General features: G+C 33.3%; 1 protein-coding gene across 1 annotated transcript in view; it reads left to right on the top strand.

The window, feature by feature from the left end:
* Positions 1-15,730, top strand: part of PLK4 (polo like kinase 4) — an 18,662-nt gene extending 2,932 nt beyond the window's left edge. The window contains exons 5-16 of the mRNA XM_002922192.4: positions 2,045-3,068; positions 3,817-3,917; positions 6,366-6,733; positions 7,562-7,666; positions 8,042-8,144; positions 9,342-9,491; positions 10,210-10,343; positions 10,440-10,531; positions 10,680-10,824; positions 11,654-11,791; positions 14,607-14,713; positions 15,105-15,730. Of these exons, the coding sequence (XP_002922238.2) occupies positions 2,045-3,068; positions 3,817-3,917; positions 6,366-6,733; positions 7,562-7,666; positions 8,042-8,144; positions 9,342-9,491; positions 10,210-10,343; positions 10,440-10,531; positions 10,680-10,824; positions 11,654-11,791; positions 14,607-14,713; positions 15,105-15,207 (2,570 nt within the window). The 3' untranslated portion in view covers positions 15,208-15,730. The remainder of the gene's footprint in view (positions 1-2,044; positions 3,069-3,816; positions 3,918-6,365; positions 6,734-7,561; positions 7,667-8,041; positions 8,145-9,341; positions 9,492-10,209; positions 10,344-10,439; positions 10,532-10,679; positions 10,825-11,653; positions 11,792-14,606; positions 14,714-15,104) is intronic.
* Positions 15,731-16,720: the final 990 nt, after the last annotated feature.

Below are 16,720 nucleotides of genomic sequence, written 5' to 3'. Positions count from 1 at the left end.
GATCCCACAACCGGGATCACGCCCTGAGCCGAAGGCAGAAGCCCAACCACTGTGCCACCCAGGCGCCCCTCAACTTCCGTAGTTTCTTATAAGTAACTTTTTACAGTTCAGATCAGTATCAAATAAGGTCCATGAGTCATCACACAAATGATTGTTTTCTGGTTATCTTCCCCTAGTAACCGAGATTGCAGGTAAGCTAACAAGTGTGGTCGCTGTTAGACTTTTTATACATTTAAGTCTGTATAATCCATTTGAAAAACAAGTTGGTCATATGTATTGAGTTATGCAAATCTTCATATTCTTTGACTCAAAAGGTAGTAATACAAGTTGAAAAATGTCTGTACACATATTAATGATGACTATTCATTTTTTGTAATACTGTATAATAGTAAGCCTTCTTAAATAAGAAAATCTACAAAAGCTATAAAGGAAAAGTATTATCAATTTGACTTAATTAAAATTAAGAACATGTATGACAAAAGATTAAGTCAAATTTAAAATACAAAGAAAGGAAGTTAATATTTGTAAAATATATGACTGGCAAATTAATATTAAATTAACATTAAATTAATACTAAAAAATATAAGGGATGCCTTAAAAAAAGGGTAATCCAGTAGAAAAATGGGTAGGGCATATAAGGAGACTTCACAGAAATAAAAGCACAAATGGCCAAAAAATAAATGAAAAGATGCTCCAACTCTATAGTAATCGTAAGAGTGCCAACTAAAATAGCAGAGTACCATTTTTTTTTACTCAGTGGATTGAGACCACCCAATGTTAACAAGGATGTGCATGAATATACAGCAAGTATATTTGGCAAGTATGAAAATACTAAATTTTATCCTTCAACCCAGTGATTCTACTTCTTGAATTTAACATAGAGAACCACCCCATACGTATGCATAAGAAAACAAGTGGGTACAAAATGTTTATTCCTACATTTTTGTAATCTTGAAATATCAGAAATGACCACATATTCATCAATAACAATTAAATAAACATTTATGGGGGACCTGGATGACGCACTCAGTTAAGCCTCCAACTTGTGGTTTCAGCTCAGGTTGTGATCTCAGGGTCGTAAGATTAAGCCCCCACACCAGGCTCCATCCTCAGCAAGGAGTCTGTCTGAGATTCTTTCTGCCCCTCCTGCTTGTGCTCTCTCTGTCTCTCTGTCTTTCTTTAAAATAAATCTTTTTTTTTTTTTAAGGATTAGTACATCTTTTCTTAAAGATTTATTTATTTTAGAGAGACAGGGAGGGGGAGAGGCAGAGGGAGAGAGAATCTTAAGCAGACTCCCTGCTGAGCACAGAGCCCAACCTGGGGCTCCATCTCCTGACCCTGAGATCATGACTTGAGCCAAAATGAAGAGTCAGAGGCTTAATGACTGTGCCACCTAGGCACCTCTAAAATAAATAGATATATCTTTAAAAAGAAAAAATATATATGTGTACCGTCATGGAAATATTTCAAAAAATACTGTGAAGTGGGGGAAAAAGTAATGAAACTGTATTTTTTATACCTTCTTTATATTTTAAAGCATGTATTACATTGTATTTCTGTAGACTTAAATGTACATAAGCACAAAAGTATAAAACAATATATATACACTATTAATAGTGGTTATTTTTGGTGAGGGTTTGGGAGGACATCAGAGGAACTAGCTTTTTTTCTTTTTTACAATTAGAATGTATTTACAAATTGTGCAATTATAAGTATTTTTTCTTAATTGCTATGGACTTCTGGGGACTCCAGTTACTCTAGTCTCTCCCAAAGTGCTAACATAATTAAGCTTTAACTATATAGAAAACTCATCAGTTAGAAAGGACAAAGATTAGGAGTGCCCAGTTGTCTTAAAGGGACTTAAAGAATATTATGAAATTATCATAATAGTATTTTGGTTGGTAAAAACTAAGCTGCAAGCTGGTGTTCTAATGTAATACTGTGGCACACGTACTTGGGTTTCTAAAAACTGAATTCTAAGATTCTAAATACTGAATCTGTCAGATTTTCTAAATTGTAAATTTTATTTTTTGCATTCCAACAGCTCGACACTTTATGCACCAGATCGTCACAGGAATGTTGTATCTCCATTCTCATGGTATATTACACCGGGACCTCACACTTTCTAACCTCTTACTTACCCGTAATATGAACATCAAGATTGCCGATTTTGGACTGGCAACTCAATTGAAAATGCCACATGAGAAGCACTATACATTATGTGGAACTCCTAATTACATTTCACCAGAAATTGCAACTCGAAGTGCACATGGACTTGAATCTGATGTTTGGTCCTTGGGCTGTATGTTTTATACATTGCTTATCGGGAGACCACCTTTTGACACTGACACAGTCAAGAACACATTAAATAAAGTAGTACTGGCAGATTATGAAATGCCAACTTTTTTGACAAGAGAGGCCAAGGACCTTATTCACCAGTTACTTCGTAGAAATCCAGCAGATCGTTTAAGTCTGTCTTCAGTATTAGACCATCCTTTTATGTCCCGAAATTCTACAACAAGAAGTAAAGATTTAGGAACTGTAGAAGATTCAATTGACAGTGGACATGCCACAATTTCTACTGCAATTACGGCTTCTTCTAGTACCAGTGTAAGTGGTAGTTTCTTTGACAGAAGAAGACTTTTGATTGGTCAGCCACTCCCAAATAAAGTGACTATATTTCCAAAGAATAAAAATTCAAGTGATTTTTCTTCAGGAGATGGAAGCAGTCTTTATACTCAGTGGGGAAATCAAGAACAAGAAACCAGTAATAGTGGAAGGGGAAGAGTGACCCAGGATACAGAAGAAAGGCCACATTCTCGATACCTACGTAGAGCCCATTCCTCTGATAGATCTGGCACTTCTAATAGTCAGTCTCGACCAAAAACACATACAATGGAACGATGTCACTCAGCAGAAATGCTTTCAAAATCCAAAAGATCAGGAGTAGATGAAAGTGAAGAAAGATACTCACCTACAAACAGCAATGTCAATATTTTTCATTTCTTTAAAGAAAAGACATCCAATAGTTCTGGATCTTTTGAAAGACCTGATAATGATCAACCACGGTAAGAAGAATTCTATCAAAAGCATTTTCTTTTTCTATAAATGTTACATTAGCACAAATATGAAGCTGCATCTAACTAAGGAGGGTTAATTTTTTCTAATGTTGTCAGACCTTCCTGGGGTACTTTTTAGCTATGATTGCTATTTCTTATTAGAAAGAGAATCAGAATGATGATTTTTAATTGTAGTTAAAAAACTTTCATAATGAGTATATGTGCTCATTAATGTGTTTAATACTTGAGAGTTTTGTTTCATTTTTTATTTTATAGGAAGCAGGTCTCCAGTGCAAAGTGTCATATTAAACGTATCTGAACCCTAAAGTACTCTGATAGTAATTGTTCTCTCTCTTTCTCTATCCCTCTCTCTTTCTCTCTCTCTCTCTCACACACACACACAAGATGAGCCAGTGATGAGTAATCATATTGTTGACTGCTTCTCACATGAAGGCTAATTTTTTAATGACTGTAGTGTTTATTTTTTCCTTTTTCTGATCTTTGATTGTTATGCTTAAATTACAAGAAGGCAGTAGCCATATAGAAACATTGTCACAGTACCATGGGCATTTTGGTCTGGAAGTTTAGCTTCTTAGAGACAATTTAATTATGCAAATATTGGTTTCTAGAGTTACTCTAAAATTTTTAGGTATTCAGATCACAAGATAACTAACTACCTTTTAAAATATTTTTATCTTCATAAGTTATTACGTAATAATTTTTTATTAGTTCATCAGAATTTTTTTTTTCTGTTTAGCTCCAATCGTCTTTGTCCAGGAAAAACTCCTTTTCCATTTCCAGACCAGACATCACAGACTGAAATGGTACAACAGTGGTTTGGAAATCTGCAAATAAAGGGTGAGTTTTCTGTTTGGATTTTCTTAAGAAAATAATACATTTTTAGAAAACAAAAAAACATTTTTAATAAACCATATTACAATAATTATAACTTCACTCATTTTGAGTATTTGCTGTATCAGCTACTGTCCTTAATGCTTACAAATTTTAACTTACTAAATTCTCACAAAAAAATACGAAGATGGGGTGCCTGGGTTGCTCAGTTGGTTAAGCATCTGCCTGCGGCTCAGGTCATGCATGATCTCCGGGTATTGGGATGGAGCTCCATGTCGGGCTTCCTGCTCAGCAGGGAGTCTGCTTCTCTCTCTCTCTCCTCTGCCCCTCTCCACTGCTTGTTCTCTCTCTCAAATAAATAAATAAAATCTTTAAAAAATATGAAGATAATATCATTAGCCCTATCTTACACATGAGGAATGTATTGCACCGAGCTTAATTTGCCAAGCTACACTGTCTATAAGCAGAGAAGCTGGGATTCCAACACAAGCAGTCTGGCTCATAGACTTACTCTTTATCTCTCTGTTCTTGCAGCCTGTCTGTAAGAAGCACCTACTATCAGTGCCTATAAAATAAAAAGATGGTTGAACTTATTTTTAAGTAGAAGCTGATGTGGACATCATGGTTTACCAATGGGACCTTACATACACTAAAGTACACAGCTACTAAAACCTGAATGGGTTTTTTTGTTTTGTTTTGTTTTTAAGCAAGCTCTAGGCCCAACGTGGGCTTGAACTCACAAACTTGAGATCAAGAGTTACATACCTGGGGTGCCTGGATGGCTGTCGGTTAAGCGTCTGCCTTTGGCTCAGGTCATGATCCCGGAGTCCCAGGATCTGGCCCACGTCGGGTCCCTGCTCAGAGAGCCTACCTCTCTCTCTCCCTCTGCCCCTCCACCTCCCCCTGCTTATGCTCTTTCTCTCTCTCAAATAAATAAAATCTCTTAAAAAACAAACAAAAATTTACATACTCTACTGACTGAGCCAGCTAGGCGCCCCAAACCTTAACATTTTTAAACAGCTGTCATCCCAGTCATTATTTTAGATTCAGAGTTTGAAAGTTCAACATTTCTTATTAATGAGCATGACCGACTCACAGAAGGTGGGTTGGAAATAACCATGGAAAAAAAGAGAGAATAAAAAAGAAAACATATGGGGAGGAGGAGATCATTTCTTACTAAGTATTATATTACTTCAGACAAGGGGTACAGAATATGACTATAATTTAAGCAGAGTTGTTATGTTACCTCAAGCGTCTGTTCTTTTTTTCTTTTTAAAAAATATATTATTTTCTAGAGCCCAAAAGGGAATTAATCTTGTTATGTGTACTTGTGGGTGATGATAAATCAAGTTTATGGTTTTTAAACTATAAAATTGCCATGTACTTAATCTTGCATTTAACCTTCTGTTGTGTTTATAGATTCTTTTATTTGGTAATGTGGATATATATTTGAGATGGAGAAATAAGCCTGTTTATAATCTAGTAGTGCTGCTGCAATTTTAAAGTGTATTATTTCATACAAAATATTTCTATCATAATGGGAATAGGAGGAAGGAAAGTATACTAACAAGTCATTTAGAGAAAAAAATACAATATATATTTTTAGAGTTTAGCATTTGAAAAATTGGCTTATAGAGATCTATATAGTCTAATCATTTTAGGGGCTTTAAAAAAATAATGTTCCCATGTGAACACTAAAACCATAAAAAATACAAATGGGTAAAATTCAACAAGAACTCTAAAAAAATGTGGTGCAAATACACTTGTAATATTAAATATTAATAATAATACTAAAACTTTCATATATATTGTTTTTGCTTTTAGTTGCATATTCTATAAGTAAAGATGGTCAGACAGTCCTCAGCTTTTAAAGAGAATAAATTTACATATTATGTAGAATGATTACCTGGGAACTCCTCAAATCTGTACTTGTTGGAGCACTGGCAGTTACTTGTTTTAGAATTAGTAAGTGACCCTAGATTTTGCCTTGATTGAAAAACAAATTTCATATTAATACCTTTTCTTTCTTAGTTTTAGGAGTATAAAAGTATGTCTTTGCAATCTGGATTAAAATGTTTTTTAAAGTCATTCTTGGGGTGCCTGAGTGGCTCATTCGGTTAAACATCTGCCTTCTGCTCAGGTCATGATCCCAGGATCCTGGGAACGAGCCCCATGTTGGGCTCCCTGCTCAGTGGGGAGTCTGCTTCTCCCTCTTTCTTTGCCTCCTCCCATCTATTTATGCTCATGCTCTGTCTCTCTCTCAAATAAAATCTTTAAAGTCATTCTTGTATTATGTCATGTCTTAAAACTGCTTATTTGTTAGAAATATTTTAAGCATTTTTTTTAACTAGGTTTTTTTGTACCTCAAAACAAAATTATACTAGCATGACATTGTGTTATGTAGACTTTTTTTTTCATTTTTCACTAAATTGCTTCATTCTGTGTATATTGCAGCTCATTTAAGAGAAAATACTGAATACAACAGCATTAACCCAAACGGAGATTTCCAAGGCCATCCAGATTTGCAGGACACATCAAGAAATGCTTGGACTGATATGCGAGCCAAAAAGAGCCCTGATGGTTCTGATAATGGGCATTCTGCAAAACAGCTGAATACCATGAAATACATGACTGCATTTCAAAGTAAACCTGAGATAATTCAACAAGAATCTATTTTTGGCTCAGATCCTCTTTCTGAACAAAGCAAGACTAGGGATATGGAGCCACCATTGGGTTATCAGAAACGTACATTACGAGGCATTACATCTCCTTTGACTGCTTACAGGTTAAAACCGATTAGACAGAAAACCAAAAAGGCTGTGGTATGTCTATTATTTTTCTAAATTACTATGTGATATTTTCCTTGAGTATGTGGTTTCTTATATCGAATATGTTTCTTTTGGTTCCTGTAATTTTGATATTTACATGATAAACTCTAAAAGAAAAGAGACTGGGAGTTTATGGAAAAATAGTTCGTGTTTTCTTCTGGCTACTTTCAGAATGGTGAATTGATACTGATAAGTTTTGAATTTTAAATTATTGATAATGAGAAACAGTTAAAAATAACAGCAGCTAAATACTGTGTTAAATATTATTTTATTCATAATCCCAGTTACTAAATTAACAAAACTGCTTTTTGCTTTTGTCTTGTTTCTGTATTTAATCTAGTCTCAAATCAAAAAGATAAACTAAAAATCCAATTTTTTTTAACATCTGGAACTATTTAAAGAAAAGGAGTATATACAAAATCAAGTTTAGAGTTTAAACTGATGTATGAATTGGGAATAGCGATTTTTATCTTTTAATTTCATCTTCCTCCTATTTGTACCTTGTTTTCTATTTCACCCAGTCTTACCTTTGTTTGGCTTGCTATTGTCTTTTCAAAGTCCTTATTCTCCACCCCCACCTTCTGCTTTCATTCTGCTCACTGGTTATCATTTCACACTTAATTATGCCTTCTTACCTTTACTCCTTATGTTTCACAATTGTGCTCAGATACACCTCTGGTATAGACTGCTGCAGAGAAGCAGCCATTTGATTTTGACTTGAATTTTTGTTTCTGCTATGGTTAAGTACTTTTAAGTATTACATGTGTCAGCTATTATAGTAAACAAAAGAATTGTTACTAAAGTTAGTTTCTTGTTTTTTAGGTTAGCATACTTGATTCCGAGGAGGTATGTGTGGAACTTCTAAAGGAGCATGCATCTCAAGAATATGTGAAAGAAGTTCTTCAAATATCTAGTGACGGAAAGATGGTAACATGGCTTTACTTTATTTTGCAACTTTAAATCATCATTAAGCATTTGGCATTCCAATTCATTCTACAAGGATATCGTTAAAATAGTTAAAAATTGGTTTTCTTAATGTGATGATATCTCTGAAAGTCAAAAACTAAAATAGCATACTACATGTATTTAATTAGTGTTTTAAAAATAATTATAACTTGTAGCAAAATCTAAACTTTAAGCTTAAGTTTGAAAAGCAAAATAATTTCTTCTAGAGAATGTTTAGTATTTTCAATAAAATAATATTTAATTTTACATGTGAGCTCTTTTTATAATTTTATTAACAAAATATAGCACTCTAACTTAATGGCATATAATTAGAATTCTTAAAACACTTTTTGGCAGATCACTGTTTTCTATCCTAACGATGGAAGAGGTTTTCCTCTTGCTGATAGACCACCACCCCCTACTGACAACATCAGTAGGTACAGCTTTGACAATTTACCAGGTATGTAAATTTACCAGGGAATAAATTTAGATAATGGATTTATATATATGTAAATTCCATATGTGTGGATATCATAGATTGTAAATGTCTTGCTTCAGCCAGGCTGTAGCTCATCTTCTCATACTTTATATATGGTGAGATGTGGTGTACCTTACTAATCCAGTGATTAGTCATATTCTGTGTTATCACGTATTGAAGTAAAAACTATGGAATATTAGTCATATATCACACAAATACAATATGTACACTTGTTTAGTTACTAATTTGTCTAGAATTTTGTTTAAAATTCAACACCAAGTATCTAATTTTTGACTTTTGAAACCATTATGCTCCATAAATGATCATCTATAATTATGGCTAACCAAATTTGACTCCTTGTTCAGCTTCTGGATATTATGGGTGGGGGATTAAATATTGAATAGTAAAACTTCACTGAAGTGACTTTAAGAATCAAACAAGAAAACTTATCTAATCTAACCCTATTAGAGATGAAAGCAGATAGGCAAGATTAAATACTGTAAGTGACTGTAGTTACAGGGAATTGTAAAAACTGACTTTTGAATATTAGGACCACAAAACTCTGTGCTTTACTAACATTAAAAAAAACTACATCTTGGGGTGCCTGGGTGGCACAGTGGTTAAACGTCTGCCTTCGGCTCAGGGCATGATCCCAGCGTTATGGGATTGAGCCCCACATCAGGCTCCTCTGCTATGACATAGCCTGCTTCTTCCTCTCCCACTCCCCCTGCTTGTGTTCCCTCTCTTGCTGGCTGTCTCTATCTCTGTCGAATAAATAAATAAAATCTTTAAAAAAAAAAAACAAACCTACATCTTTTCCTGATAGTCTGATTCTGATATCTCAGGTAGAAATTTTTTCGTTTAAGTTATTAAAACTTTTCTGGAATCATTACTTATAATAAGGAGTCAGTGATTTGAAGAAAGATTTTTAAATAGTCATGGTACTACTCATGAGATTTTGTTATATACTTCTTGGGAATTGTATTATACTGTCTTTAGTTTTCATTAAGATAATAGACTTGCATGACTAAAATATCTTTATTTTGGTAATAAGGTTTCTAACCTATCAAATTGAATTTTTGAGGAAGAGTAGAGATCAGTATTAAACTTGCGGAATTTATATGTCAAATCAACACTTTCTTTCCTACTACTAGGTAATTTTTTTCTTTTCTTCCCTAGAGAAGTACTGGCGAAAATATCAATATGCTTCCAGATTTGTACAGCTTGTAAGATCTAAATCACCCAAAATAACTTATTTTACAAGATATGCTAAATGTATTTTGATGGAGAATTCCCCTGATGCTGATTTTGAGGTTTGGTTTTATGATGGTAAGTACCATTTAAAAATGGTAATTTTTTTCCCTTTAGTTTATAATTTAGTAGTTTTTTTTTTTTAAATTCAGCACCACAAGCTTATAAGCTATATATTCATACAAATTAATTACACAGCACAGTGTCCTGTATGTTAAATATGTTAACCAAATTTATTTATATATACTTCCATGTAAACAGCTTATTCTCCAATATGTATATTAGACCTCTCACTCTATGTAGCTCAGATTTAACAATATTCAGGTTGATAGTACAGAATCACCTGAAATAAATACCCTATTTCTTACTAGAAACTCAAATGGACATATACCAAATGATAAGAATTACAAATGTGGTAAAAAGTTAGGGTTGAACTAGAGAATATTATTTTCTAAATCTATTCTATGAAGATGATTTACTTTTTAATCCGTAAAACTCTCTTTAAGGGACACCTAGCACATACACTCACACGGTACACATATAATTATAGCTATCCTTCAATTATGTTTTTGTTTGAGATCAGTGATTTTTTTTAAGTACCATAGAAGTATCAGACCTAAGGCAGATATATGCAGAAAAAAAATGGATGGCTTTTATTTATTGAATACATACAGAGCCTCATTAATGGTCAGCGAGTGACTATACCTTGATATTTATGTACAAGTATGATAATGAGTATAAACACAGGAATATTTAGAGAAATGATAAAAGAATAGTTTTCTTCTTATTCTTTAAGGAGCAAAGATACACAAAACCGAAGATTTAATTCAGGTGGTTGAGAAGACTGGGAAATCTTATACCTTAAAATGTGAAAGTGAAATTAATAGCTTGAAAGGGGAAATAAAAATGTATATGGACCATGCAAATGAGGTATGTACCTAGTCGTGGTAGGTTTTTCATACCAATTAATAGTGATTCCAAATGACAGGTGAAATAATGACAGAAAGCTCTGTTCTTTTGAAATAGGGCCATCGTATTTGCTTAGCCCTGGAATCCATAATTTCAGAAGAGGAGAAGAAAAGTGGAAGTGCCCCCTTTTTCCCAGTAATTGTAGGAAGGTAAATGTTTGAAAATTTTAAAAATATGGCTAAAATGTATCAGAAATGTTAAAAAAAATAGTTTGGTGTTTACATTATGGACACTTCTTAGTTTTCTGTAATTTGAAAGCTTTAAGGGAATATATTTGGACATTTCTTTCTGCTTCAGAAAACCTGGTAATACTAGTTCACCTAACGCCTTATCACCTCCTACTTCTGTGGATCCACACTACCTGATGAGTGATAGAGCATCTTTGAATAAAATGATAAATAGTGCTGCTTCTCCAAAACCGGCACCAATACTTAATCCTTCTGTAAGTAAATATATGTCACTTCTATACTTTAAACTCTTCAGTGATTGCCTCATGCCCCTCAATAAAATTTGAATTCCTTACTATGGCCTTACTATCACCTGTCTACTTCTCCCCCACCTACTTTACCCTCTACTGTCTGTGCGTTCTTTCAGTTCTTCAAGTAAGTCAAACTTTCAGGACCTTTTCGCATGCTCTTCACTTAACCTGGAACTTTTTTCCAACCTCTTAATGGTAATTCTTTCTCGTCCTTCAGGTCTCAATTTAAATATTAGCCCTGTGAGGCCTAACCTGACCCCTCTGGGAAAAAGCTAAATATATTATTATATGTATCATTTTATTTTTACTAGTAAGAATATCTTTGACTGCCTTAGTATCCATGATAGGTCATTGGTTACATAAACTTACTAAATTTTTATTCCATGAACTGTCATGCCTATAACTACTACATAGCAATATAGAAAAATGCAACATTAAAGAAATAGATCTGTGTGTATATACTCACACACGTACATAAATACTATAATTGCAGTTATGAAAAATTATGCCTTGGGGGAAAAAAAGACGAAATCTACCTAAATGGAAACAGCAACTGTGTGATTTTTCTTCTATTCTGTATTTCTCTAATTTTCCATAATGTGGTTATATATTTGCGGTTTTTTTGTTAATACTTTAAATCTGAAGTTTATTATGTGGTTATATTTTAATTTTTTAACTTTGTTATTAAAAAATTATTTTAAGCTAATGAAAATCGAGTCATTTTTCAGTTTTGTTGAAGTTGGCTTATAAAAATGCTAAGGAATAGTATCTTCTTGTCTTTTACTGTTTGTAGATGGTTACAAATGAAGGACGTGGCTTTACGGCTGCAGTTTCTGGAACAAACCTCTCTTCTAGTCTAAAAGATTGTCTTCCTAAATCAGCACAACTTTTGAAATCTGTTTTTGTGAAAAATGTTGGTTGGGCTACACAGGTGAGAAGTTTTTATAGTAAAGTGAATTTTCTTAGTATGAATTTCTTTAGTTTTCATAGTAATTAGACAGTTATCAAAAAAATTATTTTAAAGATTTCTCTTTACAAGAAAGTTTTTACACCTTTTTTTACATTGGTTATATTAAAATTTTAGACATTTTTTATTTGTATACACTTGGAGAACTCTAGGTATTGTTAATAGATTGGCAAGGTGTAAGTGATTTGTTTTTGTCATTTGTTTTTAAAGTTTTAAAAACAAGTGTTTTCAACGTGAGAGGAGAAGCACTTACTGAAACAAAAGCGTGAGAGTGTGAGGCTTTTTTCAGAATAAATCAGTCCCTGAGCATTTGGCCAGCATTCTTCAGATTGTTTTTCATCCTGCACCCCATAATGAAAAAATTGTTAACATGTTGCAGCCAACATACATCATTACCTATTTATAAATTCTGTGCAAATACTGTTGTACTCATTATGTATTTTTATAAAACATAAAAATTGAAATAAAAAGCGGATGAAATATAAATAAAATCAAAAATAAAAAGTGTTTTAAATGCAAATGTCCACTGATAGATGGATAAAGAAGATGTATGTGTAGGGGCACTTGGCTTCCTTAGTCCCTAGAGCATGCGACTCGATCTCAGACCTGTGAGTTCAAGCCCCATGTTGGGCATGGAGCCTATTTAAAATTAATTAATTAATAAATATACATACATAACTTACATTTAAAAAAAAGTATGTGTATATAGACGATGGAATATCACTCAGCCATCAAAAAATCTTGCCATTTGTGACAACATGGATGGCACTAGAGAGTATTATGCCAACTGAAATAAGTCAGAAAGAAAAAAACAAATACATGATTTCACTTACATGTGGAAGGAAAAAACAAAACAGAAAACAGAAAGAAGCTCATAAATACAGAGGCGAGGAGGATTGGCAAACTAGGTGAAGGGGACTAAGGTACACTTCCAGTTGTAAAACAAATAAGTCACAGAAATGAAAAGTACAGCATGGGGAATATAGTCAATAATACTGTAATAATGTTGTGACAGATGGGGAGCATTGAGTACTGTATAGAATTGTTGAATCACTATGTTGTATACCTGAAACTAACATAACATTGTATGTCAGCTATACTTCAATTTAAAAAATAAATTAAGAAAAACAGAGGGGTGCCTGGGTGGCTTAGTCAGTTAAGTGTCTGCCTTTGGCTTAGGTCGTGATCTCAGGGTCCTGGGATCAAGTCCTGCTGTGGGCTCCACACTCAGTACGGAGTCTGCCTTTCCCCCTGCCCCTCCTCCTACTCTTGCCCTTCCCCGTGCGTGTGCACACACTCTTCTCTCTCTCTCTCAAATAAATGAATAAAATCTTTAAAAAAACCAGTAGACATGTCATGATAATGGCTACTTGTTGGGAATTGAGAATGATGTTCATGACATTTAAGTTTTACAAACTATTTGTAATCTATTACTAGAGTAACTTTCATTTGGCAGAAAAGGATTTTTGCATTTAAAAATTAAATCCACATGGAGTTTCAAACTTACAGAATTATATGTAGGTGTGAGCCTATATGTATAATTTATCTGAAAGCTTGAAGATTGGAGACTTGAGCATGGTACATGTAATTTTTACTTGCCTGTGAAGAAAAATGCCATCTTCCTATGTTTATGGAGGTAGGAAAGAAATGAAGGGAATTCAGCATTTGTTGAGTACCTGCTATGTGGTACCATGTTTTTCATATATTTTGTTTTGTTATTCTCCAAAATAAAACCTAGTAAAGTTGGTGTTACCTCCTTTCATAGATAGTAAAATTATGGCTTATAATTGTTGATTGACTTGTAGAGTCCTACTCAGTAGTTGGCAGAGTCTGGTTGTAAACCCAGGTCTGTTTGATTTCAGTATCCATGTCTTCTCTCAGCTGTCTGGAATGCTACATTGTATATTAGTGACTATATCAAATACCAGTGACTAAAGGAATAATTGCAAAGGCTAAGGTGTAATGTTCTCAGGCAGAAGAGAAATTCTGTGTCCCAAGAACAAAGAATAGAGGGAAATCCTAATTTAAGAAAGTGTTACTTTTGTTATTTCCTAAATCTCTTCTTCATTAGAAATGCTATTGGAGTCGGGAGGAGGACCCAAAACTACTCAGACATCGTAGTAGAAATGAATGGGAAACAAGATTCATTTAGAATAATTTTAATATTTTAATGCTGTAGCTATTAAAGGAATAATCTGAAAAGATGTGAATATTCTCAGTGCTACTACCATCAAAGCCCCATATTTGTAGTTTTCTGAGAGGGTGTTTTTTTTTTAATTTTTATTTATTTATTTATTAGATTTTATTTATTCATTTGAGAGAGAGAGAGAGACAGCCAGCAAGAGAGGGAACACAAGCAGGGGGAATGGGAGAGGAAGAAGCAGGCTCCCAGCGGAGAAGCCTGATGCGGGGCTCGATCCCAGAATGCTGGGATCACGCTCTGAGCCGAAGGCAGACGCTTAACGGCTGAGCCACCCAGGCGCCCCATTAGATTTACTTTATTTAAGAGAGTGCGTGCGTGCGAGCACGAGCAGTTGGGGGGCAGAGGGAGGCAAGCAGATTCCCTGCTTGTGGGGAGCCCTACATGGGGCTTGATCCTAGGATCCTGAGATGATGATCCGAGCTGAAATCAAGAGTCAGATGCTTAACTGAGTGAGCCACCCAAGAGCTCCGAGCATTGTTTTTTTTTTAACTATGTGAAAAACCTGTTAAACATGAGTACCTTTTAAGAACTTTAAATTGTGTACTGTATAGTAATCTTGCACACTTATTTTTCTAGTTAACTAGTGGAGCTGTGTGGGTTCAATTCAATGATGGGTCCCAGTTGGTCGTGCAGGCAGGAGTGTCTTCTATCAGTTATATATCACCAAATGGTCAAACAACTAGGTAAGTTCTTAAAATAATGGTTGAAATTTAGCCCTTTGCTATATAATTTTGTTTTCTCTATATGTTAAAATAAATGATTTAATAAGGTATGTTTTTTAGATTAGGGCCAAGTTTAATGAAGAATCCAATTTTCAAGTCAGCTTAAGTTTTTGACCTTATTTTCTTTTTATTATTTAAATACATTTAGAAAGTGGCCTATTTTAAAAGGAAACAAACTGGATATGCTTAACTTGTTTTAGGTATCTACTTAAATAATTTTGTGTAATTTTTCTGAGGTTCCTCTTTCATTGAAGAATTACTGAAAAATAGAATATGCCTTTTGGTACTCTCATACAAACCAATTAATTAAGTTATGTTTTTGTCTTTTTTTTTTTTCTTTTGCTTCACTTAGGTATGGAGAAAATGAAAAATTACCAGATTACATCAAACAGAAATTACAGTGTCTTTCATCCATCCTTTTGATGTTTTCTAATCCAGCTCCTAGTTTTGAATAATTAAAGCTCCTTTTAGATACATAAGTCTAATAAATAACTTTGTTGGCTTTCAAGTAAAGTGACTTTTTTTATTTAATATAACTTCCTCAGAAAGCCTTTCTATAAAAGACAATTTTAATCTGTACCATAATGGATGTATTCTAGTGTGAGAACCAAGCAGAATGAAACTTCTAAAATGTACTGGTCGTAGATTAAAATAGTACACTGGACTTTGCTCTTAGAACATATACCCCCAGACTTTGTGTTCATATATTTGTATTGACAGCCTTTTAAAAGCAAAAATATAAGCGGTGTGTGGTATATTTATGCTTTTTTTATTGTGTTCCCTACTTCTCAGACATGTTGAGAATCATGGAAAAAATATGCTGGAGTTTTTGAGGTTTTGACCATGTAAATAATGTGTATTTATGTTGTAAGTAACATATGTAAACATGTATATTTGTTTTATATTTATTTTTGTAGCACCAGTTTCTATTGAAACATTTCTGAAAATGCATTTTATAAAAAAATAAATACAGAGATAAGTTGCTTTATCTTTTTTGATTTATTTAATTAAATACTTATTTTAAAGTAAGTTACTAGTAAGCTCATTTTTAAATTATGTTGCCTGTTTAGGAGCCAGTTAAATTTTTAAAATTAATTTTGTAAATGGTAAATACATAGTTTCTCTTCCTTTATTTGAAAATATCTATATATTTTAATGATAAACATTTTAACACTGTAGAACTTAATGCAATAGTTAAGATGAAGAAAAAGAATATTTGATAGTGGGACAGCCATTACCTTTTACTCAAGGTAAAATAGGAATGAAATAAAACTATAAATATGATAAAGACTTTTTAACCTAATGTTTCCTGCTGTTTTTTACAATTAGAAATATTTGAGCTAATTCCATTTAGTAGACAGGAATGTCTAATGCCACAATTATTCAACATTGTTTTGGACGTTTTTGCCTAAGGCAGTGAGAAGAAAAATAATTTGCAACATAAATTGCAGAGTTAATAAGAAAAAGACAACCTGATAGAAATATGGACAAAAGATATGAGCAGATAAATTCACAAAGACAGAAATATATATAGTGAATCAAAAGGAAATAAACGCTCACCACATTTATAGTTGAAGAAAAGCAAAATTAAAACAAAATCGTTTCCTTTTATCAAAGAGATTGGTAAAAAATAATAGTGCTTGCTAAGAGGAACAGGGCATTCTCAGGTGTTGATTAATTAGTGTAAAAGTAATTTGGCAATATCTGTTAGAATTAACACATTTTAGTACATTGGTAATCCAATTTTCAGGAGAAAAATTATGTAAGCTCTTCTCTTAGGAAAAAAATATGAGAAATAAGAGTCTCCCTCTAAAAATGGAAGTAGTTAAGGAATTGCTAGCTTAATTTTGAAGGCTAAATACATTTTGCTTTGACAGTCTTTAGGTGTATTTTTTGTCTTCTCTTTCAGTCTTCATGTGTCTCTGTTTCAGGTCCTTCTCTTATACATATCATATAGCTGAATTTTGT

Source organism: Ailuropoda melanoleuca, chromosome 5 (genome assembly GCF_002007445.2).
Source record: "Ailuropoda melanoleuca isolate Jingjing chromosome 5, ASM200744v2, whole genome shotgun sequence".
Lineage (NCBI taxonomy): Eukaryota > Metazoa > Chordata > Mammalia > Carnivora > Ursidae > Ailuropoda > Ailuropoda melanoleuca.
This window is presented reverse-complemented; position numbering and strand designations above follow the sequence as displayed.